Consider the following 27,406-nt stretch of genomic DNA (forward strand, 5'->3'; position numbering starts at 1 on the left):
ATCAGTGGACTGTGAACCATTTATTTCCAAACTATAAATAAATCTGCTCTCTGAGAAGATGCTGCCCAGGTGGTGAGGCCCTAGCCCCTCCAGGTCCTGTTCCCAATTGCTCCACAATCCAAACCTGGTCCCCTTAGAAAGCTGCTGTACCTCGGAATGAGTCTTGGCTGTCAGAGCTTGGGAAGAACCAGCCTACTCCCTTCTCCTGCTGTGATTCCAGCACAGCTTGTGCCCAGGTCTGGCCAAGACCCATGCTGGCCTGGTGCTCGCCTCTCGTGTGACCAAGCTCCCAAGGGAGGGGTAGGAGTCACGAGTCTCTGGCCTGGCCCCACCACATGGTGACTCTCTGTCCGATTCAGCAGCTCCCAGATACCGTGAAGAACCCCCGAGGCTTGAGCACAGTAAGTGCTGGCAGCAGGTTGGGGAGTGGCCTGCTTCTAAGCCACTCGCCCTGGCTGGTCACTGCTGCCCCTGGGCCACAAAGTACTCCTCCTCATTGTCACCTTCCTCTTGCTGGCTGCTCCGGAGCAGCAGCTCCAGGTCGGGGCTGGAGCCCATCCCCTTCAAGGGCTTGGGGCCACCATCACCTTGGGATAGAGAGAGACCACAGTTACAGGCCCAGTCATGGTTTTCTTGGTTTGCCCTGATTTGCAGGTGTGCTGAGTCACTCAGGTCCCCACTCCCCCACTCTGGAGATGACCCCCACATCTTCCTAGAGGAGTAACAGCAGAAGAGCCACTGGGGACAATTCCTGCATCAGAAGTCACTAAGAGTCACAGGTAGGAGGACTGAAAACAGAGGCTTCTGGAAGGGGCTCCAGGTTACCTCTGGAATGCAGAGCTTTGAGGGCAACATGGAGGGATATTCCCGAGAGGCAGAGGGCAAAACCCAGCCAGTTCAGGAGGCTGATCTGATCGCCCAGCAGATGAGCTGCCAACAGCAAAGTGCAGACTTCCTGGGGGCAGAGAAGCAGGAGGGGGCATGGTCAGCAGGGAGTGATCAGGAGGGTGGAAGGCGGGGGCACTGGGTACACTCAGGTGGGCAGACCAAGATCCAGCTGAAATCCCGGGCCCAGGCAGGCAGAGAGGTCAGGGGACCCGGCTGACTTGCGGTGCTGCCCCACTAGCCTCCCTCTGTGAGATGCAACAAAGGAGGTGCTTGTCACAGAATTCTGTCAGGAATAAAAGAGATAAACCAGATCCCAGGCTGGGGACCAGGGTGTTCAGCTTGAACCATATCCACAAGGATAAAGGACCCTGCCCCGGAAGGCAGGTATAGAAGGGAGCCCTCAGCCTGTGCATGAGAATGCTGCATTACCCCAGGCTCTGAGGACACAAACTGGTCCCAGGGTTCTCCATAAACGGAGACTGCAAATGGGACTGGCGAGGCTGTTTATCACAGACCACAGCCAAGCCTCAGCATGTGGCTGGCCGCCAGAAGACCCTCGGGCAGGCCTGCATGTCTGGGTTTAGGCAACACTGCTCTGGTATCAGTGTGCCTGGCCAAAGAGAAAACTCCCTCCCTGTCCCTGAACAGGGAGGGCTGTTGAAATGTGTGGGAGGGAGAGGGAAAAGTGAGAAGGTGTGAGAGCGAAGGACAGGGCCAAGAGGCGGCAGTACAGTGAGGCTGGCCACAGGGGCGCTTGCTCAGGGTCTCTCACTAGCCCTGGCCGTGGCCCTGACGAACACTGCCTATTAACCATGGGAACTCTTTCCTGATGAGTCTGGACAGGGGCTGTTCAACCTGTGGCTCCAGGCCATTGCCCAATGCCAGAGTTGGCAGTCAAGGTAAAATGTAAATGCATTCCAGGCCTAGTGGGGTCAGAGCTGGCTTTGCGGCCCCTGCTGAGCCCTTGGGGAAGAGCAGTTCTCCAATTGTGTCCCTGTCTGTGGGGTGGGGGTGATCATGCCCACTCACAGGGCTGCGGTCAAGGCAGAAAGAGGGTCCAGCACAGCACTCAGCAAAGTGCCTGGCACCTAATGGGGCATTTCCGGCTCTTCTCTGCAGGGCCCTGGGGTGTAGGAGCTGGGACCGAAGCTGCTGGTGAGAAATCCTTGGGGGCTCCCCCTCTAAGACAGGGCTGGCATCACTCCCAAGTCTGTACCTTAAAAATGCCAGCAATGGAGAGAGTGAGGCTGGAGGTTCTGGAGACCAGGAGGAACTCAGAGAAGCCCAAACCAAAGGCGAGAATCCCGCCAAGGAAGAGGCTCCCAAGTACCCGCAGGAGCAGTCCTGTGTCCTGGAAACGGAAGATTTTCTCAGATGTGGACAAATGGAGACCTGAAAGCAATGGGAAGAGAGTGGGAGCCGGGTCCTGGGCTGCTGAGGCAGCCCAATGCCAGCCACATGAGATCTTCCACTGTGGCAGCGAGTCCTGACTGAACCTGCTGACTGTGGTTGAGAAAAAGCATGGGAGGTATAAAGTGATCCCACATGGACAGCCTGAGACCTGGGGAAACCAGGGAAGCCATGATGGCTGTCAGAGCCCAGGGGCAACATAAGCCAGATCCTAGTGGGATGATGGAGATCCTAGTGGGATGATGGGGATCCTAGTGGGATGATAGGGATCCTAGCAGGATGATGGGGAGGGCTCGTCAGGGATCCTAGCGGGATGATGGGGGGGGGGGCTCGTCCGAGCCTCCAGGCTAAAGTAGAGGAGGGTAGCACTGCACAGAAAGACGGATGGAAGTGCCCTGTGCCTTTGGACAGTATTCAGCTACTGGTCTGGCGGGAAGGGCGCGTGGCTGCTGAGCTCATGTGGTCATTGGACTTGTGGTAACTAATGAGCCAAAGAAGGTAGGGCAGCCACAAGTGAGGAAGGACCAACAGTGCCCTGGCCCACTGGGGAAGCTCCTCGGTCTACATGTCAGCCTACAAACAGGGACAAAATTCCATCCCTACAAATGTTCATTTTCATCTAGGTCTTGCTATTACAGAGCTGTGGGACTTGGGCTGAGATGTTTCCCCTTTCTGGGCCGTATTGATAAAATGAGAGGCCTGGGACCAGACTGGTATTCCTCCAACCCCTGGTATCACTTGACGAACATTTCCCAAAAAGAAAACACAAACACATATGACAAAAGCCATGGCCCCTTGTTCCAGAATCACTGGCATGCACACGCCCCACCCCCCTGATTCTGCCTAGACTTTCAGAGGAAAGTCTAGGTCCCTCCAACACTGTCCATCCGGGAGAAGGACTCCCGGCGTCCTCCTACAGGAAAGCCCTCATGGTGCATTAGCACAGGGTGAAGGCCTGGGCCTGGGCCCAAGAGACACCTGTGGTAGCTGGAATCTCGAGTATTTTGAGATTTTTGGAGGGAAACACCAAAGAAATGCTGAGTGACAGTCCCCCTAGGCCAAACAGCCTCACAATGCAGGATATCCTGTTTGGTGCTGGGCTCAGCAGTACTGCAAAGGCCTCCGCAAATTGAAGGAATTCGGGGAAGAGCAACATAAGTAATGAAGGCGCTTGGGGGATTAATTTACCAGAAAAGATTAAAGGAGCTAAATCCATGCAGCTTTGCTAAGTGATGACTACCAGGGGCTTTCAGATGAGGTTTTGCAGAGATGAGGCATGGTGTAAACACCCAGGAGGGAAGGGAGAGTGTGGTGTTTGGTACAAGGGGGCATAATGAAGGAACAGGGAGAGATTTTAAAAAGAGAAAAAAAAAATGACGCCCTGAACAGAAGTTTCCTGGACAACGGGGCTTCAGAATAATTTTCTCTGGGAGGTTCAAGAAGCTTCACTGCTTGAAACTTAAATGGATGTGGGACAGAATTTTCTGTAATGACCCAAGGGCAGACAGGACTCCGGAGGAAGGATAAACAGAAAAGGGACAAAGGCTAATCCCAAAACATCAAAGGAAGGAAGGTGGTGCCACCCCTCCCAGCCTACACAATTCTCCAGACCTCTCCTCTTCCCTGAAGACAGCAGAGGAACAGCTGACCATATCCCCAGGCTCCTGGGTACTGGCTCCTGGCCTTCAGCCCCCACTCTGGAAGCCCACAGTCTGCAGACCCTGCCTGGCCCACACTCCCTGAACACACAGCCTGCTGTGCCATGCCCGGACATGGCGGAGCCTCCTATTCCCACTTCCCAGATGCACTGGCCCTGCAGCCTGCCAGAATCCCACTTGCCCTCTAAAACCACAGCCAGGGAAGCCTTTCTGACCTGCCTCATTACTCCAGCATCTTGGAACAATCCCTGATTCCCCACTCCTTAGAGGCAGGACTTGGTGCTTAAGAGTAGGGCTGGACTACTTGGAGCCAGGCTGCTGGCTTCATATTCTGGCTCATTTATGAGCTATGGGACCTTGGGCAAGTTGTCTTTACTTCTCTGCGCCTCACTTTGTTCCACCGGCAAAATGGGATAGTAATAGCACTGCCACACAGGGTTTTTGGAAGGACGAAATGAGCTCGTACGTTTATAGGGATGAGAACAGCGCTGCTGCACTTTCAGGGCTCCATGCACACTTACTGTCATTAATGTTCCCTGGATTTTACACGTGCTTTCTCCATGGCATTTATCGTGCTGGACTCTAGCCATTTTTTTACATGTCTGTCTGGAACCATGTGCTTCCAGGGGAGGGACTGCATCTTTGATCTCAATAACCTCTGCAGCTCCCACTGTGTTGGGCTCAGGGCAGGAATCTGTGGTCTGCTACACTGGGGTGACCCTGAGAGGGATGGCCCAACATACCTTCAAATACAGCAAAGAGAGGGAAGAGCCCCAGGAACATGAGTGGCTGCAGGTGGAACATGGTGTCAATGGGATTCTGGAGGCCTGCAGGGTGGGAGATGGGCACCATCAGGTCTGGCCCACCCTGCGCTGCCTCCACCCTGCCTGTGCCAGGGTTCCTCCCTCTGGAGGGTGAGTGGCACATGCTCACCGAGTTCAGCCTTCTGCAGCAGCATCTGGGTGAGGGTCCAGCGAATGCCACCGATGAATGAGGCCCCCAGCACCAAAGCAAAGCCCTCCACGTTGAACTGTGTGGACTTGTAGGTGAACATGAAGAGACCCCCGGCGATGAGGAGGACCACCAGGACCAGTGCAGCGCGCTGGGAGGATGGGGAGGCAGTGGCAGCTAACTTAGGGGTCTTCAGGGTCAAGGGTTCATCACATTCGGAGTCTGGGGTCAGCAGCCCCTGGGGCAGGAAATCCTTCTACCCTCCAACTCTACCCCAGGGGGTCCTGGACAGTCCTTGCCCACCCATCCATGCAGGGCTGATGGTCAGCTGGTATGCCAACAGCCCTGCTCACTCTGCCACACTGACAACTGTCCTAGGCCCCTAAGTGGCCCCACCTCCTCCCCTGGGCCTAACACACACGGCTACTGCCTCCCACAGCAGGGAGCGTCCCAGAACCAGCTCTGCTGGGACCCTCATCCTGGAGCGCTTTCTCCTTCGGTCATTATTGCCTGTGTCTAGGTCCCTTCCCGGGAAGCGAGCTACTGCCACCTGGGCTGGGCTTGTCTCCTCTCCTCTGTCACACAGCGGGACAAGCCACTGCTTAGATTCCCCTTTTATTCTTAGCATCTGTGGGGGCAGGAGGGACAAAAGAGAAGCTGGGCCTCACCAGCTCCTCCAGCTTGAAGATCAGAGAGAAGATCAAGATGAAGAGGACAGCTGAGGATTTGGTCATTGTGTACCTGGAAGCAAAAATTACCCACAATGCACTGCTCGAGTCCAGTGCTCAGACCCGTCACCAAGAAAGGAGCCAGAGCACAAATCACTGAGCTGGAGAGATGGGTGTCGACTCTCTGACTTCCCTGGGGGTAACCTGGGTTCAAATGACCAAACGAAGCTGGGCTAAGTCATCTGGGCTGATAAGCGACCTTTAATCAGAAGGAATCTCTGACTAAGAGGCCACTGGTTACTACCAGGGAGAAGAGGCTGCAGCCTGACGTTGAGCTCTCTGAGTCCTGTTCTTTAACTAACCCTCAGCGGAGCCCAGGAGAGGGAAGGAAGGATGACAAGTGGGAGGATGAGAAGGCAAAACATCACATGGAAGAAACTCCTGCATGGCTCCCAGGCCACACAGGGCTCTGCTGTGGCTGCATGTACCACCCATCAGTGGCCGCCTGTCTGTGGCCTTGCAGCCTGCCCTCCCCTGCTCTGGTGGTGGGGGTTCTGGGTGAGCTCCCTGGCTTCCCCACGCTGCCTGGCAGGTGGGCACAGCATCCCCTCTGCGCTGGGCTTACGGAAAAGGTTGGCGACTTCCCGGAGAGCTGTTGGGTGCCAGGGAGAGGCTGAGAGAGCAGGGGCTGGTCCCAGAGAGTAGTGGAGTAGCTGGCCTGGCAGCCAGGCATGCAGACAGCCCGCTGGACAGACAGAGAGCTTGAGCCTGAAGGGAGGTGGCAGGGCATGGCTGGTACTCACAGCGAGACAGTGACATAGAGGAAGCTCCAGTTGGACAAGCCCACATCAAGTGCCGTCGCTAGAGCTGTGGAGACAAGGGCACCCACAGGACAGTGTAGGAGGTCCACATTCTGCTGGGGTGGGCTGCCACCCTGAGGCACCTAAGCGCCCCCCACTTCTGAACCATCCCGGCTCCTCCTATGGGGCCCTCTGGCCTTCTTTTCCACCAGCAACTGAAGGGTTAATATCTGTCCCCAAAGGGGTAGGGGGATGCTCCAGCATTAAGGCTGGGCCCATTCCGACTGGCTGGGCGAGGTGTGCTTTCCACAAACATTCCGGCTATCCCCTGAGCCGAGGTATTAACCCAATCCAGTCAATTCCTTACTGGAAACCCGTTTTCCTCAGAATGGAACACAACTCCTCCATGGGGAACCCGGCCTCGAGGACGTGATCCCTGCCCACCCTCTTGGTTCTCATTTCTCCCACTCCTCTGGCCAGCACCGGGTTCTTAGCATCCTGAAACACTGAGCTCCCTTCCAGACCCCAGAGCTGACACTAAACCTCACTGGAGCCACTAAGACCCCTCCTCCCAGGGCCATCCTGTCCCATGCATCCCTCAGGCCTCCACCTACTCAGCATCTGACCGAGGAAATCTTCCTCCACCAGCCTTGGGCCCTGGCCTTGGGTCGGTCCCCTCCCTGGTCTCCACCAGTGCCCTCCATGTCCATGTCACAGCCCTTTGAGGGCAGGGACCCTGCCTGCTCACCACTTATCTCCAGGCCTCAGGGCTGCACTCCAGGCTCGGTGTCTGCTGTGGGGCGAGGGAGCTGCGGGGCCGTGGGTGCAGCAGGGGGTTTGTGTGTGTGTGATGGGGCAGCAGGAAGACACACACTGAGGCAGCAGTGTGGGCGGAGGGAGGCCAGGCCAAGAAGGCAAGGGAGGAACAGTGCGGGAAAAGGGGAGGGACTCGGCTTCCAGCATGGGAGCGTCTCTCTTGTCCTTGTCCTAGTTCTCCAGTCCTTCTTCCCGCCCTGCCCTGCCCGGGGTCCCCCCACCTACCTGTGGGAGCCACTCTTCTGAGGTAGTCCGCCCAGCTCAGCACCACGCGGGCCCTGTGGCTGGAACACTGAACCAGCGCCCTGGACAGGGCGGAAAAGAGGAAGATCACGGCCAGGTGCAGCATCGTCATGAAGAGGGGGAAATGGAAGCTCTGTATGGAGCCCAAAGCAGACACCCCAGCTCGGTTTGACAGCCTACCCCCCAGCAGCTCCCTCTTTCTTGCCCCTCTCCTGGAGTGGGGCTCACTTGGTGGTTCATGAGGACCTTGCTGTGTGTGTAGGGCCTTTAGTTACAGTATCATCGCTTGGAATGACAGACTCTAAGGTCACAAAGACAGGTGGCAGCCTAGAGACTCAATTCTAGCCTGGGGCTGTCTCCACCACTTCCACACACCTTCGAGCTTCCACACACCTTCAAGTCAGAGCCGCTGCAGGCCACTGTGTTGTATCACTGATTAAAATACTGAAATCCTTCCCTAGCAGGGTCAACGGCTGCTGCTTGAGCCCCCAGTTTCCCCAGCTCATCCCTTCACACCGCCTGCTCTCCTTGGTTTCCCCTGGATCCAAACATTTACAGGGAACCCTGGTGTAGTGGGCTTGGAGGGCCCTGTTCCACCCCAGCTGTGACTGGCTTCCAGTTAGACTAGTGGAAGCTTGTGCCTTCCTGTTAAGCATGAAGGGGCACCATAACCACAGCTCCAGCCACCTCTACCCCAGCACCCTGCCCGGCAAGGCCTCCTGGTACCTTTGTCAGCCATTTGTTGTAGAAGGTGATACCGATGGAGAAGCAATAGTAGAGAAGCACCAGCCCCAGGGTCAACACCGCCTTCCACACAAAGGCCACATCGAGAGCCCACCTCCCCATTCGTGGCGGCTGCAGCACCCGAGCTCCTGAGTCAGCGGGGGCAGGCACCCCTCTTGAAGACAACTTGCAGGAAGAGCCGGCGGAGCGGGACCACAGCTTTCACCAAGAACGTCTCCTGACTGGAGGAGCTCTCTGTAGCTCCATGACTTGGAACCATCAGCGGAGCCTCAGGCGGAGTCCTCACCTAAGGGGCTGGTGGCTGGTGCTGAGCCTTCCCATGGTTAACTGGATGCAGCTTTCACCAGCCCCTAGGTCTGCTGCTGGGGACAAAGGGCAGCTCTGGAGCTGTAGGCAGAGACTGCGCTTCTCACAGCCACAGGTGGCGCTGAAGGCTGCATGACTCAGGGCTCCGGAGGGGCTACCCAAACGGGCACAGGCCCTCCTAGAGACCCATGTCCGCTCTCTTGTCACCTCAAGCCATTCTCCATGAACTGCCACCAGTGACCTTTTAAAACACAAATCTGATCCTGTCAGGCCACTGCTTAAAACCCTTCAGCAGCTTCCAGGACTTTTCTGATAAAGCCCGGGAGGCTTCCTTGGGCTACCATGGCCTGATCTGGCCCTGCTGGTCTTCTTGGTCTCAGCCAGAGGCTCTCCAGAACCTGGCCCCACTGGGAACCTTTCAGCTCCCCAAACACCAGCTTCCTTCCTGTCGTCTGAAGGAAATGAATGAACACCACGCCCACCCTTCCGTCCTTCCTCATCGATCCTACCTATCTTCAGCTCAGAGGCCACTTCTTCAGGGACCCCGCCCCATCCCCTTATTCAGTCCCCTGAGATACAAGTGGCTTTCATGACTCCCCTACTTCACAGAAGTCATGCAGGGTGTGATCTGAGTAATGAATGTCTGTGTCCGCTGAGAGACTATGAGTGGCACATAGGGACCAGTGTGTCCACACCCGCCTTACGCACACCTGGCATACTTCAAGTTCTCCATTTGGTTTGATGACTGACAGAGAGCAGGCATGTGATTTTCAGGGGACTGGTCTGGTCTTTAGGGATTAGAAATGGAGCAGGAAACCAACACTCTAACGACTGTAACACTCTATCAACTACCGACTACTGGTCTTGCCAAATGAAACCACTCCCAGCCTCCCTGTCAATCCAGCCAACTCTGATGAGCGCCCTGAGCATGCCGGGTAGACCTGTCTGTGCCCAGAGGAGCCTCAGGTTCAGTGTTACGACACCTGCTGCTTTATCTGTGTGTCCTCCCCCCAACCACATCTCCTCCTTTGAGGCATTCCTGTCTTGCTGAAATGCCACCTTCTTCTTGAAGCCTTCCTAGGCTCAAGATCACTCTTTCCACCTCCCTTCCTACCCTTTCTGAAGGGAGCTGTTCCGTTCCGTTCTGCACTCTGGAACCTGTGTTACCATTTCCCCTCCCCAGGGCAAACAGGGAGGTGGCTGTGTCCAAAGGAATCTCTGGGGCTACAACTGTTTTGAGAGGAGCTTTGGAAACCTGTGCTGGTATTTTGGGGGTTACTCCTGGTGTTTGGTGAGCGGGGAGGAAGGGGCAGCCCACACAGCCAAATATTGCTCTGCATCCAGCACGACTCTGACATTCATATAGGTGAAAGATCAGCTTACAATTATCTGAACCTAGAATGTAACTGTTTATATGTAAACACAGGGCAGTTTTTCCACGGTTCTACTGTGAACTAACATTTCCAAGAATACGATGCCTGTGTACAATGAAGGGAGACTTAAGAATGGTCAAAATTGTCTCAAAATGGTCAAAATGATACCAAAAGTTCCCATTCTGGAAAAATCCCATCAGCTACGGCAACAGCACTAGTGATTTTTGAGGTACAACACAACATGGCTGTGCCAGTCTGTGCCTGTGGCCATCACACTCCCAGAGGGTCCACACAGAAGGGACGGCAACTGTTGCTTCACTGTGACCTCCAACACTGTTGTGCTCAGGAACTTACATATTGAAACATATTTTGTTGTACTGTCAATTACTTTCCTTTTATGTTATAGGGCATTGTTGATTTTTTAAAATTATATGTAGGTAGTTTTTATTAATCATTTGTTTCATTTTAGGGTAATAAAAGGGACTGTTACAAAATATTTGTAATAAAAAGGAGGTGTTAGACCCAATGAGTTGAGATTCCTACCTGACCTAATGCAGTCTCATTCCTTCTAATGCCTTCTGTAAGCTGATGTCTTCCCAATGTATACTCCAGCTCTGATTCCTGTGAACTCTGGAAGAATATCCAATGCCTACCGAACCTCTTCTTTCCCTGAATGTGTAATATCAGGCAACTCACTCACATCTACAGTGTTCGGAACTGATTCCTGTTTTCCACATCCTGCTTCATCCAAGCCTGCTACTCTCCCTACTTCCCATCCCAGCAGATGCCTCTACTATTCTCCTAGCTGCTCAGGCCAAAAGCCTTCGGATCATTCTTGACTCCTCTCTTTCCCTCAGCCCACATTCAATCAATAACCGTCAGCTCTATCTTCAGAAATATCCCAAATATGAGCACATCTCTTGAACTCCACCACTACCATCTCGGCCAGCAACCTCTCCCCAAATGACTGTGGCAGTTTCCTACACAGTTCTCTCTACTTCTGCGACCACCACCGTAAGCTCCTCCAACACAGGGGGTGCACGGCCCTCAAACATATCTACAGATCTCAAAACCCACACTCTCGGCTGGATGCAGTGGCTCACGCCTGTAATCCCAGCACTTTGAGAGGTCAAAGTGGGTGGGTCACAAGGTCAGGAGATTGAGCCATCCTGGCCAATATGGTGAAACCCCATCTCTACTAAAAATACAAAAATCAGCTGGGCATGGTGGTGCACGCCTGTAATCCTAGCTTATAGAGCTTACGGAGGTTGCAGTGAGCTGAGATCGTGCCATTGCACTCCAGCCTGGGCAACAAGAGTGAAACTCCATCTCAAAAACAAAACAAAACAAAAGAAAACAAAAAACCCCCACAAAACCCATACTCTTTCCTCTATACCAGGGTTTCTCAATCTTGGCAATACCCCTTGTTTGGGGACAGATAATTCTTTGGGAGAAGACCCATCCTGTACATGGTAAGGTGGTTAGCAACATCCCTGGCCCCTACCTACCAGACACCTGTCACATCCTTTCCCCCATCCCAAATTGTGATACCCAAGAATGTCTCTAAACATAGCCATGGCCTCCATGTTTGGATCCCTTCCACGAACACTCCCTTTGTGGGAGCAATCTTCCTCTCTCCTGGATTTCCCATCTGGGGTTCCCTTCCACAGTCTCTCGTGGAAGCCTGTGTTCCCCTCCTAAACTCCATCTCTCTCTATTCCTTTCCACTCAGTGTGGAAGCTGCTTTCCTCTCCTGGATTCCATCTTTCTGGATTCTCTCACTCAGTGTGAGAGTTAGCTGTTTCTCTCTCTGTCTCTAAACAAACAAAAAATAAATAAACACAGCCATATGTAAGCTGGGGACCAAACCTGGTCCCTGTGAAGAACCACTGCTGACCCTGTTCTGTGACAGGCAATCACAGGACATGCTGGCACTAAGAGAGCTTTCTTCCTGGCACTCTCCCCTCATGGGTCCTCCTGTGGCTTCCAAGGCAGGAAAGTTTGTTTACTCTTCTGTTAATCAACTTCTTGCAGTTACTGCTTTTGCTGCATTTCCTGCTGCAGCACTGCAACGCCCTTCCTCCACTGTTCAAATGCTGACCTTCCTTCACCACCTGGCCCAGGTCCCCTGCCTCCAAGAAGTCCCCATGGCTACCCCACCTAAGGAGCAGTGTCTCAAAGTTAACTCATTTTCTTATTAGGATTCAGACAGTCACCTATCCACAAACACAAAGGCAAATCTCAGCTAGAGGGGTCCCTGGACATCATCTAGGCACTTAATGGGCATTTATGAAGCACTCCTGTAGGCCCACCATTGGAGACAAAGACATGAAACTGAAAAGATGCCCACCCTTATTTTATAAGGGAAAGAAGATTTAAAGGGGTAAATGCTCTTTTCGAAATCTCATTTGCTCAGGAAGGAAAGTCCATATTCTGCCCCACTTTCCACAGAGAGCAGCTTGGCTGGGGGCAGCAGTCACATCAAGTTAAGGCTGGCTGGTGCATCACTGTGGCACCTGCTTCCCTCAGTCTTCCTAACTGTAACTTGGGCAGCATGGTTTAGCGCTTAAGAGTGTGGGCTTTGGAGTTAGAGACCAATAATCAATTCTTACTGTCCCTACTCACTACTGTGTGACCCTAAGTTACTTGACCTCTTGACCCGAGTTTCTCCAACTATAAAGGGAGAGACCTCTGGACTCAGTAAAGTGGCATCAGGTGCAGCATTAAATGCTGGCTCATGGTAGAGGCTTACTCCCCTCTTGGTCCCCTTGTGGTGAAACTTCCTCAGAGGGTCCCTCACTGTCAGCTCCACTCCTTCACCTCCTGTCCTCACTTCAGCCCATCTCCACTGCTCCGATGGGTTACCTACCACACCTCCTCCCTGCTACCCCGGCAAAGGCCTAGTCTCTATGCTTATCTTACAAAATGGATCACTTCCTCCTCCTAGAAAAAAATCTTCTCTTGGGTGCCATGATACCACATCCACCTGGTTTTTCTTCTGTTTTTTTTCTGGACTTTTTCTTGGTCTTTTTTGCTGGCACTTTCTTGTCAACTCAATCTACAAAAATTTGGTGCCTGAAGCGTGGAACCTGGCTTCTCTTCTCTCTTAAATCTTACGCTACATAATCTCATCCTACCCAATCCACTTACCAATAATTTCTAAATTCTTTAGATCAGCCCTGACCTTTTCTGTAAGTATCAGACTGGTAATATCTAACTGCCTATTTGGTAGCTGCACTTCAAATATCTAAAACTTAAGTTGCCTTAAGAAGATTTCATAATTATTTCTCATGTCCCCAATCTATCCCAGAGTGATTTAGTACATGCCAGCATAATACACTTGGTTACTTAAGCCACAACCAAAAATCTACGATGAAGTAATCTTTGACCACTTATTTCCATCTTTTCTCAAATTCTGCCCTGCCAGTTCCACCTTCAATACACTTCTTGACCCATCTACTTCTATTCCCCTCCATTCCCACTACCACAGTCTAAGCCACAATGATCTTTCACCTCCTGACTACTACTGGTCTAACTTGCTTCCTCTTTCACCCCTAAGACCTGGAATCTATAATGCAGCCAGAGATGCTGTGGGCACACAAAACAGACCATGCCCCAAAGCTAAGCCCAACTCCTCAGCCAGGTCCACAAGGAAGGCCTCTCACGATCGTGCCGCTGCAACTGCATACTTCTGCCACTGGCCCCAGCACCCCCTACAGCGGCCCCCTGCCATGTGTCAAACACATTAACCCTGTGTCTTTCTTTACTTGCAGCTCTTTCTGCCTTCAGCACCCTTCCGCAGACCTCCGCCTGACTGAATACTTTCCCCAATGCCCCACCCCTCCCAATCCTCGTGGCACTTCCCACTTCTGACGTTTCCTTGTTTGCTCACGTGTTTACTGCCCGCCCCAACCCCACCGCGGGAAGCAGCCTCTCCGAGGGCAGGGCCTTGTCCGATTCCGGCCTGGGTCCCGCGCCCAGCACGTCGCAGGTGCTCAGTGAATACCAGATGAACCGGCGTGGGGCAGTGCCCTACAGGAAGGCGCTTGGAGACCTCTGCCCCCTCCTCAGACCGCGGAACTGAGGTCCGGGGAGGGACAGGGGCGTGACGTGCCCCATGCCAACGCGCAGAGCCCGGGCGGAGAGCCCGCTTCCCGGCTCCAACCCCGGCCACCCAGCCCGAGACCTCGCCCGGCCGCGCGGCCACTCACCTCGGCCTGGGGAACTCCCGGCCGGAATCTTCCCACCGGAAGTGTGAGACCGGATGACGCAGCCGAACCGCGGCAGCGTCGGTAACTTCCGCCGGAAGCTGCAGGGGCTGGGCGGAGCCGGGGAGAAAAGGTGGGGGCGGGGCATCTTTGGTGGTCGGGTCCTTTCGAGGTACAGCACAGTTTAGTCCTCCGCGAAGTCCCTCTGGCGCAGAGCACAGCCGTGTATTATAATTGTTTGCACCTCTCCTGCGCTCAAGCAAGGGCTTGCTTTCGAACCCCGGTACCTGCTAGTGTTCTGCACACAGTGGGCATCCAAAAACGGTCACTTGTTTACTTTTACTGAACAAATTGTTTTTCTTATGTCCAGTCCAGTGCTGGGCAACCATGGAATGAACCACGAAGATAAGTATCTCATGGGCTTTATCTTCTGGGCGCTCAAGCCAGCTGGGGACATTACAATGTAGGCGATCCAGAAGTAATAAGAAACATTTGTGAAATATTTTCTATATGAAACTTTCTAAGAATTATTTCAATTTCAATAGGTTGAGTAGGGAGAGAGCATCCCAGATAGAGGAGATGGCAGAATCCTAAAGGAGGGCGAGAAAGCTCTAGCCGTGCCTGGGGCACAGGTTTATAACTGTGGTGGTTCAAAAGTAGCCAAGGGGCAGGTTGCAGTGGCCCCAAAATGCCAGCCTAGGGAGTTCATATTTTCATCTTGCAGGATGGATGCAAAGGGCAGCATTTGCAGCCAAGATCATTAGGGCAGGGCAAGCTAGGGTTGCACTTTCAGACCCAGTTTTGTGCTTTTTGCCCTCCTCCAGCCTCCTCCTGGGTTCTCTGGCAAAGACCAGCTGCAAACATGGATCCTTGCAAGTGACTCAGCTGGGCTCCCTGGCCCCTCTGAACAGAAGGCTCAAGGCCAGAGTGTAAGCGGTGCTTTGTGCAGACTGCTGCCGTCACTGCCGCCAGCTGGCATCCTGCAGGCATTAGTTCATTCAATGCTTACCAAGCACCTACAATGGTACCCATCACTGCCCAAGGTCTTGGCTTTATTCAGCCCTCAAGGCTTGTATTGCATGCACTTTCTATACCTTTTGAAAGAGCTTTTCCTCACACCCTTCTCTCTCAGAGGCAAGAGAAAGTAATCTATTTTTATCACCACCCTCATTCAAGCCTCCCAGCTACCAAGGCCAAGGTTTGGAGCAACAGCCTAAAACACCAGCTGGAAGGCTGGGCACTAAGCATAGGCAACACACAGGGTAAAGAGCATGTCTTCTTTGTAAGGCACAAGTACTCGAGTTGTTGCCTGGCTGTGTCCCTGGCAGGGAGAAGAGGCAGGATGTGTTCATGGGGGTGTACAGTATGCCTTAGGCTGCTGTACCCAGCAGGGTTGAGCAGAAACGCTTTGTCCCAGTACAACAATCTGTGAGCATACTTCACCAGCAGGTATGTGTCTGTGTGTGTGTATGTGTGGGAGGAGTGAATGAGGAGGAGGAAGGGACTCTTGGAAGGTGACTAAGGGCTCCAGCTGGAGCTCTCCAGAGTCTCCCAGACACACTGCGATGAAGTCTTGTCAAGGTGAAATCTTCACCCTTGGGCAGGGAGCAAGTACAGACAAACAGCTGTTAGTAGGAACCACAGTTTGTACATGAAAGAGTATTTATTGAAAACATTGTTACTGACAGGAAGCTCCTGGCTGCTCTCTGGTTACAATCTTGGCTCACAACTGGAAGTGTTACGTACTTTTTACTTCCCCTCAATTTTATTTTCCTCCAAGGTTCCACCGTAAGATAGGTAGATCTTATATAAATATATATACACGTCTGTATAAGTATGGCCTATAGTAAAGAAAATATATAGTACACTCTTCATTGGGTAGTACCTACCATGCCAGGCCACCAATACTGAATGCCAATGTGCTAACGTATGTCCAGGGAGAGAGGCTGTGTGTGTGGTTTACAAGTGCTGCAGCACCAGGGAAGCCCCACTGGTACAGGTGTGGCCTCGGCCGGCCTCGGCCAGCTCCCTGAAATCATGGCCAATGGCAGAAACCATAGCGCTAGGAAGGGAAGGCAAACTTCCTGGGGTCTGGAAGGCCAAAGGAAAGCAAACTGGAGGGGGCTGCAATTCAGGTTAGGTGGGAGATTTCTCTCTGAGGAAGGAAAGGGTATAAATGTGGGGGGAGAGGGACAGAATCTAATGACCTCACCACTGTCTAGGCCCAGGCCTCAGCTGGGTTTTCCCTGCAGCATTCTTGGAGACTTAAGAGGGCAGGACTTGGCCTGGAGGTCTTTGACTTGCCAGGATGAGTCTGAGAGCTCGCAGGGAGAAATTTCCATCTGCTCTGATATCTGTATGGGCCAGAGAAATCTGGTGGCTCTAAAGACCACAGATGTTAGAGCCAGCTTCAGAAGCAGCAACATCTTGGCACCATATGAAGCTGGAGTGAGCCCTCACCAAAAAAGAGAGAAGCAAAGGCCCCAGGCCTGTACTCAGATCTGAGATACAGGCAGTCACTCCAAGGCTCTAGACACGCCCAGCACACCTGTCCTCTGCAGGCAGCCTTTCCTGGGCCAGCTCTTGCTCACGAGGGGATCCAGCTGATCAGAGAGCAGGCTCAGGAAGAAAAGGTGAGTGGCTGTTGTTAAATCCATTTCAGGAAGCAGTTTCTTGGACTGGAAGGCAAGGGCATCGCTGTTTGTTCCTCATGGCCCAATCCCAGGCTTCATGGTGATGGAGGGGGCAGAGCACCCTGTCTTCATGACTCTTAGTAGACAGGGACCAAGAGGAAACTCTGGGTGGTCCGAGGTGGGTTTGAGAAATGGCTGGCATTTACTGGCCACCAAAATCACTACAGATTCTGTACAAGCGAAAGACAAGGCACCAGACTAAGTGTTTCTCCTGGGCCAAATCCCTTCTCCTGGGTACCGTCGTTTCTGGCTCCAGGTTCAGCCATAGTGGTAGACAAAGTCATAGCTGCTGGGCTCCTTGGGGATGGGGGGTGGGGCCTCGGGAATTTGGATGTTCTCCAGGTCCAGGAGCCGCAGCTTCATCTCCATGCTCAGCAGGGTGTCCAGGTCACTCTTGGTCAGTTCGCTGGACATGTCCTTCCCCAGAAGGGCACTGAGGCCATCAATCCAGATGCAGTACTGTAGGGAACAAATTGCAAAATGTCACATGGTGACCCCTGGTCAGCAGGAGATCCTGCCAAGGTCTCTTCTGTGATGGGACTCACAACAGTTCCTTTTGGAACTGATCAGTATAGGCAAAACTGATTTGGAATGATAGCAATCATTCCAAATATGAAATAGAACCTAAAAATGCAATGAATTAATACAGCAAAATGAGATCTGAGTACCAGGGCATCATCTACCTGAAGTTACCCCAAAATCAGAAGCGAGAGAAGGGAAATATGTATTAGGTGAAAAGAAGCAACATGGGATCTCAATTTTGTTCCCCGCACCCCAAAAAAGTAAATTAAAAACAATCTAGTCAATACATATTAAAAAGAAAGTACTAAAGAAATGGAACTGGAGGGTCTCATGCTAAGAGGGTGTAACCAGGAAGTCTTCTGATCCTACCGCTCCCTAACTCTTCCTGCTTCCTCTGCTGCCATTTTCCTTGTTCCATGCTGTTGCTCACTTGGTTCCCTACCTGATTGTTCTTCATTTCCTCCCAACAAAATTCCACTAGCAGCAGCTCAGGCCCTACCCAGGTGTCTCCTCTTCCAGAAGCCCCACCTCTAGTTCCCACTGATGGCTCTCAGAGCTCACCAGACACACAGGGTCTCAAATGCAGTCACTCATTTAATAACTAGTATCTTCCAGTGCTGCAGCTGGAATTACAAGCCCCTTGTCAGAAGGACCTGTTCCATCTGGCTTTAAAGTCCACACTGGAGTCACTACATCATGTGACCAGCAGCACCTAGGAGGAAATCTGTCAAGTTCTCTTGGATAGTTGACCACAGAGAAACTGAAAAGGGGAGGATTTTCCTGGTCCCAGGTAAATGATTCATTCCTAACTGACCTTATCTCTGTAATGACAACCTGTGGCTGCTGCTGAAGAGTCATGTGGAGAGCCCAGCTCACCGATAAACAACCCAGAGTGTGGCAGATCCCTGGCATTCTACAGCCTTCATGATACACTGCAGCCACCCACCACAGAGGACGTTCCTGTTCTGCTCATTCCTGCCACCAACTGAAGAGTTACAGAAATGGCTCTGCTGTCCAAGGCAGTGCCACACTGCTCACCTCATATTTATTAGGTGCAATGAAGTTTAAGGTCTCATCAGGGTCATACAGGATGGAGAAGGCCAATTCCAACACCTCCTGAAGAAGAAAGGGTTTAAATTAGAGCAATGGAACAGCCTGGGGTCTGCACATCAAGATCTTGGCCAAAGTCCTAGTGACTTGGCTTCATCACCAAACATGTTGATTCAGATGAATGTCATCAGTGCTCTTAGGCAGCCACAAGTGTGGCTGGAGATGAAGCCCAGCGTGAATCAACCTTAACTTACCCATTCCCTGCCCAAGTCACACCACAGATGATGGGATATTTTTAAGATTGGAAAAAAGTCATTTTCAACACTCAGAAACCTGGAAGGTCAGAGTCCATGACTGTAAGTTATCCTAAAAGTTTTTATATTACCAAGATGACTGACAACTTCTATCATGCTGTAATTGGCATAGGAATGTCTTAACAAAACACACACACACGCGCGCCTGCACGCACAATTGGTCACTACTGCATGATACCAGGGAACTAACTCATTGTTTTGAAAGTAGGTACATAAAAGAAGAATCAGCATTTATTCTGGTTTCCTATACAGATTGTACTACTTGGAAACCAATAGTAGATAAGGGCAAGTTTCATGGTTCAGCTCATAAATGAAAAGGAATGACTGCATCAAAATACCATGAGTCTGCAAACCTTAGTTGACTAATGGAATGAGGCACTGAGCTTCAACAGTCTGCTCATGTCACAAAAGAAGAGACAACTAGACATTATGTGTCTCTTGGTAGAACAAAATACCACTGATGACGTTGTCTGGCCAGAAAAAAGTCCAACCTGAACTGGATCAAACCTCTAGATCCCTCTGCCAATTTACAGATCTGGGGCAGACGAACAAGTTAAACTGTACCATGGGGAAACAATCAGCAACATTCAGATGCTGGGAAACTACCAAACAAGCAACCTGGTTTCTTCAGCTAATAAACTGCAAAGGAAAAGATGGGGGGAACTTATGAATTAAGAAACTTAAAACATGAGTCTTACTTAGATTCTGGTTTAAACAAGGTGTGTGTGTGTATAAACATTTATATATCTGTAGAGAAATTATGATGTAAGACAATTGGTAGAAAGTCAACATTGGTGGAGTATCTGATCTAACTACTTTCATTTCCTGTTATGTGTGCTAATGGACTGGTGGTTATGTTATATGCTATATGATGTACACTGAATATTTATAGATGAAACAATGTGATACTTGGGACTTTCTTCAAAGTGATAAAGGAGAGAAACAAGTGGATGGGCAGAATTGGCCATGGTTGCTGAGTCTGAGTGATGCATATAAAGAGGTTCCATATATTTTTTTGTATGTTCAAAATTCTGAAAACATTCAGGAATAGAGAGGGAAAGATGGCAAGAATCCACCTGGAAAAAACCCACCACCAATGGCACTCTCCAAGTATCACTGGGCCAGCTACTCAAACTGGCCTCTCCACTCACCTTGTTCTGTTTCAGAGCACTTTTCTCTTTCATGTGGGGACAATCCTTCCCAGTGACAATGGCCTTAATGTCTGCAACAGGAACTGATAAATGATGGGAATTAGTCTCTGGAAGTTCATGCTGCAAGCTGTCAGTGCCTGCATCAGTGCTGGAAGGGAGGCACTGGGGCAGATGCTCAGGAAGCCTAAGCCCCAAACTTCAAGGGCTGCTGTCTGAGCTCAGTGAGGGTGGGGGGAAGGGTGGCCTTGTACTGCTCCCTCCTTCTTGGTCACTTCCTGTAGACCATGGCCCAGTAAGGCTGTGTCAAAGCTAATTGAGGGTCACTTCAGGGCTCTTGGATTTATATCCCCAAGGAATGGGACTTTGGTGACTCCCCTCCCTCCTCTTCATCATAATGGCAATGAGGGGAAGAAACCAAGGCAGAGGGGAGAACTAACCTGCAATTAATTAGAATTCAAGTTAATTAGGAGCAAAGCCAAGATTTGAATTTAGCCAGTCTGGCTTTCAGAGCTTCTGTTCTTAACTACTGCCTTTCAAATTAGTCTTATACCACCATTTTCAATCTATACAACACATTCACACCTGTGAACTCATTAATTCTCCAAATCACCCCACCAGCAGGCCAGGTAGAGATAAGGAAACAGGTCCAGAGAGGTTAACAGATATAAGCCCAGATGATCAGCCAGAAACAGCCAGGACTAGAACTCCTGTCTCCTGACAAGTTCAGCAACCATGACACATCAACTGAGAAATGAACCTACTTTTCTCCTGCAGGGATTCAAATGTCACCTCCCCTTGTGGGTTGTCATCCAAGTCACCATAGTGAAGGACCTTGTGGTTCAGTGCCAACCGGCAGTACCAGAACCGTTCTGGAACACAATGGAAGCCAAACAGGTGAGCAAGGACAGTACTGGGAAAGGCCTGGGCACAAAAGGGGTCATCCAGGCAGGCTCCTCCCGGCACCAAGGAGTGCCCCATGTCTCCTCTCACCTTGCCTTCGGCGGTTCCCAATCTTTCGGAAGCTGCTGCCCTCACAGAGCCGGTTCAGGCGCTGCTGCTTGATCAGCTCAAGGATCTCAGGCTGGATCTTCTCTCTCAGCTCCCTGGGGCGGACACACACTGGAGTGAGCGGAAGGTCTAGGGGACAGTGGAGCTCCAGAAGGAAAGCAGAGCTGGTGGCCACCCCCCAGCCAGCCTCCCCTGAGATAGCACTTACACAATTGGCGGGGACTGGAAGTCATCCTGACTCATCCTCTCAGACTGGCGCAGTCGTAGAATCTCAGAGTAACTCAGGCTACGCAGTTTGCTCTTGAACTGATCCAAAGAGTTGGGTTTGGAGGGCAAAGCTCGAGTGATTTGCTCTCGGACGACTTGCATAACCTAAGAGGAGAAGAACCCAGCCAACTGGCACCACTACTCTTGAGAAATGGACAGGCCTATTATGGAGTACCAAGGCTCTTTCCTACCCCAGTGTCTTCAGCAGGGTAGGCACTACAGACATCTGTAGGAAGATATGCCTTCTTAGATGGCTATTGAGGTCACATGACTGACACTGATAGATGCTTTATTTCTCATATATTTCAATTGGTCAGTGGTGTGGGAAAATGCGCATACATTTTTGTAGTCACAAAGAAATGGGTTCACATTTTGACTCTGTCCCTTCAGCAAGTAACTTAACATCCTTAGGTATGCATCTACTCATCTCTAAACTGAGAGAAAGGGAGACACATCTCCCGATAGATGTTGCCTTAAAGAATGTGAGATACCAGCTGGTTGCAGTAGCTCATGCCTGTAATCCCACCACTTTGGGAGGCTGACGCGGGCAGATCACCTGAGGTCAGCAGTTCGAGACCAGCCTGGCCAACATGGTGAAACCCTGTCTCTACTAAAAATACAAAAATTAGCCAGCTGTGGTGGCTCACGCCTGTACTCCCAGCTACTCAGGAGGCTGAGGTAGGAGGATCACTTGAACCTTAGAGGTGGGGGTTGCAGTGAGCTGAGATAGCACCATTGCACTCCAGCCTTGGTAACAAGAACGAAACTCTTTGTCTACAAAAAAAGAATATGAGACAACGCATGAAAGGCAAACACAGTGCCTGGCACATGTGGTGTTTTAAAAATATGCATTAGTTCCCCTAAGACAACTGTTAAAGAAAACAACAGGATACCACACTACGTGTGCAGTATGATCTCACTAAGGAAGGAAAAACCTACAGGGAAAAAAAAGACTAAAGGAAAACAAAAATGTTTGTCACTGGATGTTGTAATTACAGGTAACTTTTTCTTCTTTATACTTTCTAAATTTTTTATGATGAGATGATCAGCTTCACAATGCTCAACCCCTAGATGATCAATCTTTGAGGGCCTGGCACAACAGTCCTCTGCATAGCGTGGGGACTGAAAGCACCAAGGGACCACTGTCAATTAAGTACCAAGGGTGTGCATGTCATGCCAGTCCACTCTTTCCTGACATTCCCAGTCCACAAAACTACAGCAGTGCCTGCACAGTAAGCACTTAACAAACCACAGTGAGTCTTCTGTGTTTATCCTCCTGACCTCGATGGAGGGCGGGAGGGACAGGTGCTAACTTCAATGGACAAATGAGGGCCTACGGCACCAATTGGAAGACAAGCTCAAGGTCACAGAGGGAGCAACAACCAGATGGAGCTGAGGTTCCCCAATGCCTCAGTCTTGTGACTCAGCTCTGCAGACCAAGCTGCTTTTCCAGCTCAGGGATTCTCCAGGTGCCAGCCAGCTGTCAGAGGCTGTCGTATGATGGTCTCCTCCCATGGGCCTCAGAGCGGTCCAGAGACACTGACCTTGTTGAAGTCCTCTGCTGTTGCCCTCATCTCCTTCCAGGTCTTGTTCAACAGTTGGATGCAGATTCCAAAGAGCTCTTCAAAGGCTCGGTCATGGGTAAAGAACATTGGGTGGTAGTCATTGCGTCCTTCATTTGCTATGGAAGTAAAAACACAGGGAGAAGATGAAACCTCTGTCCACAAGAGCCTGGGAGCTCCTGTCCAGAAACTTTGCACCAATGTCCCGAGGAACAACAGCAGACCAAGGACTGCAGCTAACAAGGAGTATGGGATGGGCGTTTCTCACTTCCTTAGCTTTCTTCTACAGGGTGCGTTTTCTTGCTCTGCCTCTGCCCTGTTACGGACTCAGCCAGCCGTTACCCACAGGCATGGGGTATCTTTGGAATATGGCTCAAATTGCCAGCTCAAAGCAACAACCATGATTCCCATAAACAAGGATAAGATGGAATTACCAGCTGATGCAGTGATTTAAAACAAAAAGTAAAATTAAAACCCACCTAAGGTTGTCTAGTCTCATTGACGTCACCTTTTTATTTTTAAGACAGAGTCTCATTCAGTCACCCAGGCTGTAATGCAATGGCACAACTATGTTCACTATAGTCTTGACCTCCTGACAAAAGCGATCCTCCTGCCTCAGCTTCCTGAGTAGTTGGGACCAGAGGCGTGCACTACCACCTGGCTAATTTTTTGATTTTTTTTGTAGAGACAGGGTCTCACTATGTTGCCCAGAATGGTTTTGGACTTCTGGGCTCAAGTGATCCTCCTGTCTTGGCCTCCCAAAGTGCTGAGAGTACAGGTGTGAACCACCACACCCAACCCCACTGACATCTAACTTTATAATTTCGAGTCTCATTGAGCTCTTGATGACAAGGAATGGCTGAAGAAGAGGGAGCTGCAGAGACTTACGTAGTTCCCCAACCTGCAGGATTTCACAGAGCATTTTGGTGAGCTCAATGGCACTACGGCCAAAGGGGCATTCATGTTTGTCTTCCCGGCTGCTGTTCTCCAAGACAATCTGTGGGGGAAAGAGAAAGGGAGGATTAGGGAGATGAGAGAGGAAGGCAGGAAACGTGGCACCAGGACTGAGAAGGCCAGCGCCACTGCCTTTACCCGGATGTAGGTGTCCTGGTGGACTTTAGCCAAGTACAGCATGTTGTCCAAGGCCAGCATTCCAGGAGGAGTCTGGGTAAAGTCCATGGCTGGATTGATGTGGTTCTAGAGAAATAAAGACACCCAATTTGAGATGTGGTAGTCTCCCAGTATGCAGGGACCTGAGGGATGCCCTCTCGCCTCTCCTCTTGATGCTGCTACCACTCAGCACCCACCTCTGTCCTAGCTCTTTTCACACCCATCACGAACCGTGAGGTCCTGAGTGCTGGATGGTGGCTGCCTCACCATGCATCCCAGAACCTACCTTGCATGCTGCTGGACACTAAGTAGGTATGCAAAAAATATTTCTTCCAGCTAACCCCATCCTCAAGCCCTACTCTATCACAAAATATTCATACTAGCTTTGCAAATAACCCAGCAGTTTGGGTAAGAGGACAGGTCCCCTCTCTACCCACTCTAGCTGACCCCAACCCCGCTACAGATGGATTTGTTTCACAAGGCCAAACTTTGCACATAAACTTAGACTCACCATCAACAAAGCAAAGCACATGTTGAGGCCCCACCAGCTTCCTAACTGTCATCTGTTGCAGGGCCACCATGGGGTTGTCAGGGCTCTGTCTGGGTGGGACCACTGACTTCCCATCAGGGGAGAGGGCCTCCCACTGTCTATGCTCTACGGTACATACGGTAAATCCCAGCATTTTGTAGTCCTTGGTGTACATGGCTTTGCGTTTTTCGGTCCCACTTCCAGGGACAGTGCTAGGGTCAGACTCTGCATCAAATGCAATCCTCCTCAGTTCAAATATGATGTCTCTTTGAGCCTGTTAGGTGAAACAGTCAGTAGGTGAGTCGGCTAGCCAAGGGAGCAAGGAAAAGAAACAGTGAGTCAGGCTTTTCTGGGCTAAACTCTGGCCCCAATTAATCCCTTAGGAGGCATCAGCTCTACCACAGCAGGACAGAAATGCGCTTGGCTCATAGTGCAGATCATGCTAGATTTTCCAGGGCAGATGCAAACTACTTCTACAGACAAAGACCAAGCACAGTGCCTGGCACACAGACTAAGGCTGGATTGCACCACAGCCATGAGAAAACAGCTGTCCCATTTAGCACCTACCTGGTCATTGGGGTCCATCTTGGTCATCATCCTTTCTTCCAGAAGGTTAAAGGTTAGGACTTGAAGGACATACAGTTGATGGGCCATCTCAGTTTTGATGGGGCGGTTCCCTCGGATCACATGCTAGAAAAAGCACAGGCAGGGAGCAGAGTACTGAACTGATCTCTTTTAATGAAGAGCCACATCCATGCTAAAGAAAAGGAATGTATACCGGGAAGGGAACAGAGCTATCCTCCCACACATGAGGACTTCATATTCTAGAAGGTGACGGAGCATGAATGGGCTTAGTTCAGGCAGAGATGACTCACTGCAGGCCTAAAAGGTGCCATCCCTTCCTCTGCACTCCCTGGGCAGGGGAACTAGAGTGAAGGCAGGGGCTATACCCAACCACACCAGACATGGGGGAGGCTACTCCATCAAGGCTATGATATAACACATTGGCGGCTGGACCTTCCTCTGATTGGGCACATGACAGGCCTACTAAATGCAAAACAATAGATGGTGTGCATGGAGGCAGAGTTGTTTTTCCCTTAGAAAAATGAAATGTTTTGGATGGCTTCACCCAGCAGAGAGGCTTTGGGAAAGGCCACTTTCTTTCAATGATACTGAGATAGCTACACAAAGGAGGAACAGCTCAATCTCCCACCAGCTCCCTCCCACGGCCCTCTCTCCTTCCTCTCTCTCACTTGTCCTCTCTCTCCTATCACTGTGTCCCTGCTCCCTGTGCCACCCACACCATGTCCCTCTCCCCCGACTCTCCGTCCCCACTGTCTCTGTGTTGGTTCATTGCCTCCTCCTTTGTCCCTCTGATGCCCACTCCACCACTTTAGGTCCCCTCATCCTGTCTTATGTTCTGTCTCTGTCTTTCTCTTGCATGCTGTGTCTCCCTCTGTCTGTCCTAGCTGATCCACCCTTGATGATGTTCTTGTCTCTCACTATCCTGTTCTCACTCCCACAATATCCTACTTCCCTTCTTCTTCCCTTGTATTTTTCACTCCCCCTGTCTCACCCACCATCATGAATCCTGTTCCTCTTGGTTCGTTCTTGCCCAAGTGAGACTCTCGCCCCATTTCCCACATGTACCACCACTGTATCCTTCAGTTTCTCTACTCAGTAGCTCTGTCTCTAGGGTTGTGCTGTCCAGTATACAGCCACTAGATATGCAACTATTTGCATTTAAATCAGTTATAATGAATTTAAGTTGAAAATTTGGTTCCTCAGTTGCATCAGCCACATTTTAAGTGCTCAGTAGTCACTCAGTGGCTAGTGGCTGCAGCAATGCAGATAAGAAATACTTCCATTAACAGCGAGTTCTACTGAAGAGCAATACTCTAGAGTGCTCTGACTCTAGACAGGTCTCTGACTCAGTATCTTTTTAAAGCTCCCTCTAACTTTAGATCAGGTCTCCCCAGAGCTTTTGCTGGCTCTAGACCAATCTCTTTAGACCTGGGCGGTCCAGTTTGGTAGCCCCAGGCCCATGAAATGTGGTTAGGCCAAACTGAGAGGTACTGTGAGTCTCAATGCACACTGGATCTTGAAGCCTTAGTAGGAAAAAGAAAATGTAAAATGTCTTATTAATAGAATTTCATATTTATTACTTGTTGGAAAATGGTAATGTTTTGGATGTCATGTGTTCAATAAAATATATTACTGAACTTAATTTCCCTATTCCTTTTTCATGCTGTTACTAGAATGTTTAAAAGCGTGTGCATGGTTTGGTTCTATGTCCGCTGGAGGGTCCTGCTCTCGACCTCTTCCCCTGCTGTGTGACTCTAGTGCTCTCTCCTTTTTCTCTTCCTCTCTTCAGATCTACACTTCCTAATACAGCAGCCACAAGCCACACATGGATATTTAAGTTAAAAATGAAATTAAAATTACAAATTAGATCCTCAGCCACAACAGAGTCATTAAAAGTATCACACTTGACTAGTGGCCACCATTGTGGACAGTACTTCCATAGCATGTGCTAATGTGCTGGAGCTCGGCCTCTGCCTGCACCCCTCCCTCCCTCTGAATCAGTGACCATGTCCAGTCCTTCAGCTCTCACCCTGTCACAGGCACGCCCTGTCTCTTAAGCATGAGACTGCTCTTCTTATCTCGGTCTGTCTCACTGTTTCTTTTATCTCTCCAGTCTTACTTTCTTGTTCTCTGCTCTGTGTCCCCGCCTCGTAACTTCCCTTCCTTCCCACTCCCCCCAGTCTCTCTCATGGCCCAGGGCTCCTCCTGCCACTGCCACTTCTTTTCCCATCCACACCTCTTCCTCTGCCTCACTCTGAGGCTTTTCTTCTCTGCTGTTCCCTCTCTCTACCTCCCTGATTTCTCCCTGTATATCCTATTCCTCTCTCCTCATTTTTCTCCCTAATCTATAAAACAGCTTTGAATAGAGGTGGAAGTTAATGTGATCCTGGTTTTCATTCATTTTAATCCTCTTTCTCAAACTTAAGAAACATCAGGGCAGGAAGGTAATTAATTATGCTAGCATCAGTGGCTTAAAGAAGTATAGCTCCAGTGTGATGAGTGACAGTTTGAGGTTTTACCTGAAGTCTCACTTGACTTGTCAAGTATCTC

General features: G+C 50.8%; 2 protein-coding genes across 26 annotated transcripts in view; both read right to left on the reverse strand.

The window, feature by feature from the left end:
* Positions 1 to 5: 5 nt before the first annotated feature.
* On the reverse strand, positions 6 to 14,126 carry SLC35H1 (solute carrier family 35 member H1). Of its 22 annotated transcripts, none has more exons than XM_078371799.1 (10): positions 14,069 to 14,126; positions 8,161 to 8,537; positions 7,417 to 7,496; positions 6,379 to 6,442; positions 5,576 to 5,648; positions 4,890 to 5,058; positions 4,700 to 4,783; positions 2,105 to 2,280; positions 826 to 955; positions 6 to 587 (listed from the first exon to the last, which is right to left on the reverse strand). In XM_078371799.1, exons 5-10 carry the CDS (start codon positions 5,639 to 5,641, stop codon positions 460 to 462), a joined length of 753 nt encoding a protein of 250 aa, XP_078227925.1. In that variant the 5' UTR covers positions 5,642 to 5,648; positions 6,379 to 6,442; positions 7,417 to 7,496; positions 8,161 to 8,537; positions 14,069 to 14,126; the 3' UTR covers positions 6 to 459. The 22 variants fall into 22 exon arrangements, with proteins under 22 accessions (XP_078227925.1, XP_054111396.1, XP_078227917.1 ...); XM_054255421.2 differs by having other exon boundaries at positions 4,890 to 5,145; XM_078371791.1 differs by having other exon boundaries at positions 6,201 to 6,442.
* A 1,583-nt stretch (positions 14,127 to 15,709) lies between these two features.
* ELMO2 (engulfment and cell motility 2) overlaps positions 15,710 to 27,406 on the reverse strand; it is a 40,114-nt gene continuing 28,417 nt past the window's right edge. For all 4 annotated transcript variants that reach the window (XM_035298748.3, XM_035298747.3, XM_054255413.2 and 1 more), the window contains 11 exons: positions 24,839 to 24,961; positions 24,411 to 24,545; positions 23,725 to 23,829; positions 23,521 to 23,629; positions 22,615 to 22,751; positions 21,012 to 21,175; positions 20,786 to 20,898; positions 20,557 to 20,664; positions 19,796 to 19,878; positions 18,319 to 18,396; positions 15,710 to 17,217 (listed from right to left, as the gene is read on the reverse strand). In XM_035298748.3, coding sequence (XP_035154639.2) covers positions 17,017 to 17,217; positions 18,319 to 18,396; positions 19,796 to 19,878; positions 20,557 to 20,664; positions 20,786 to 20,898; positions 21,012 to 21,175; positions 22,615 to 22,751; positions 23,521 to 23,629; positions 23,725 to 23,829; positions 24,411 to 24,545; positions 24,839 to 24,961 — 1,356 coding nt within the window. In that variant the 3' untranslated portion in view covers positions 15,710 to 17,016. The remainder of the gene's footprint in view (positions 17,218 to 18,318; positions 18,397 to 19,795; positions 19,879 to 20,556; positions 20,665 to 20,785; positions 20,899 to 21,011; positions 21,176 to 22,614; positions 22,752 to 23,520; positions 23,630 to 23,724; positions 23,830 to 24,410; positions 24,546 to 24,838; positions 24,962 to 27,406) is intronic.

The sequence above is a fragment of the Callithrix jacchus genome, chromosome 5 (assembly GCF_049354715.1).
Source record: "Callithrix jacchus isolate 240 chromosome 5, calJac240_pri, whole genome shotgun sequence".
NCBI classification, from domain to species: domain Eukaryota; kingdom Metazoa; phylum Chordata; class Mammalia; order Primates; family Cebidae; genus Callithrix; species Callithrix jacchus.

Coding starts and splice junctions, on each gene's coding strand:
- SLC35H1 (XM_035298749.3), bottom strand. CDS start 8,280: ATGGGGAGGTGGGCTCTCGATGTGGCCTTTGTGTGGAAGGCGGTGTTG. Junction 4,784..4,889: donor GCTGCAGAAGGCTGAACTCG/GTGAGCATGTGC, acceptor CCCACCCTGCAG/GCCTCCAGAATCCCATTGAC. Junction 588..825: donor CAAAGCTCTGCATTCCAGAG/GTAACCTGGAGC, acceptor CTCTATCCCAAG/GTGATGGTGGCCCCAAGCCC.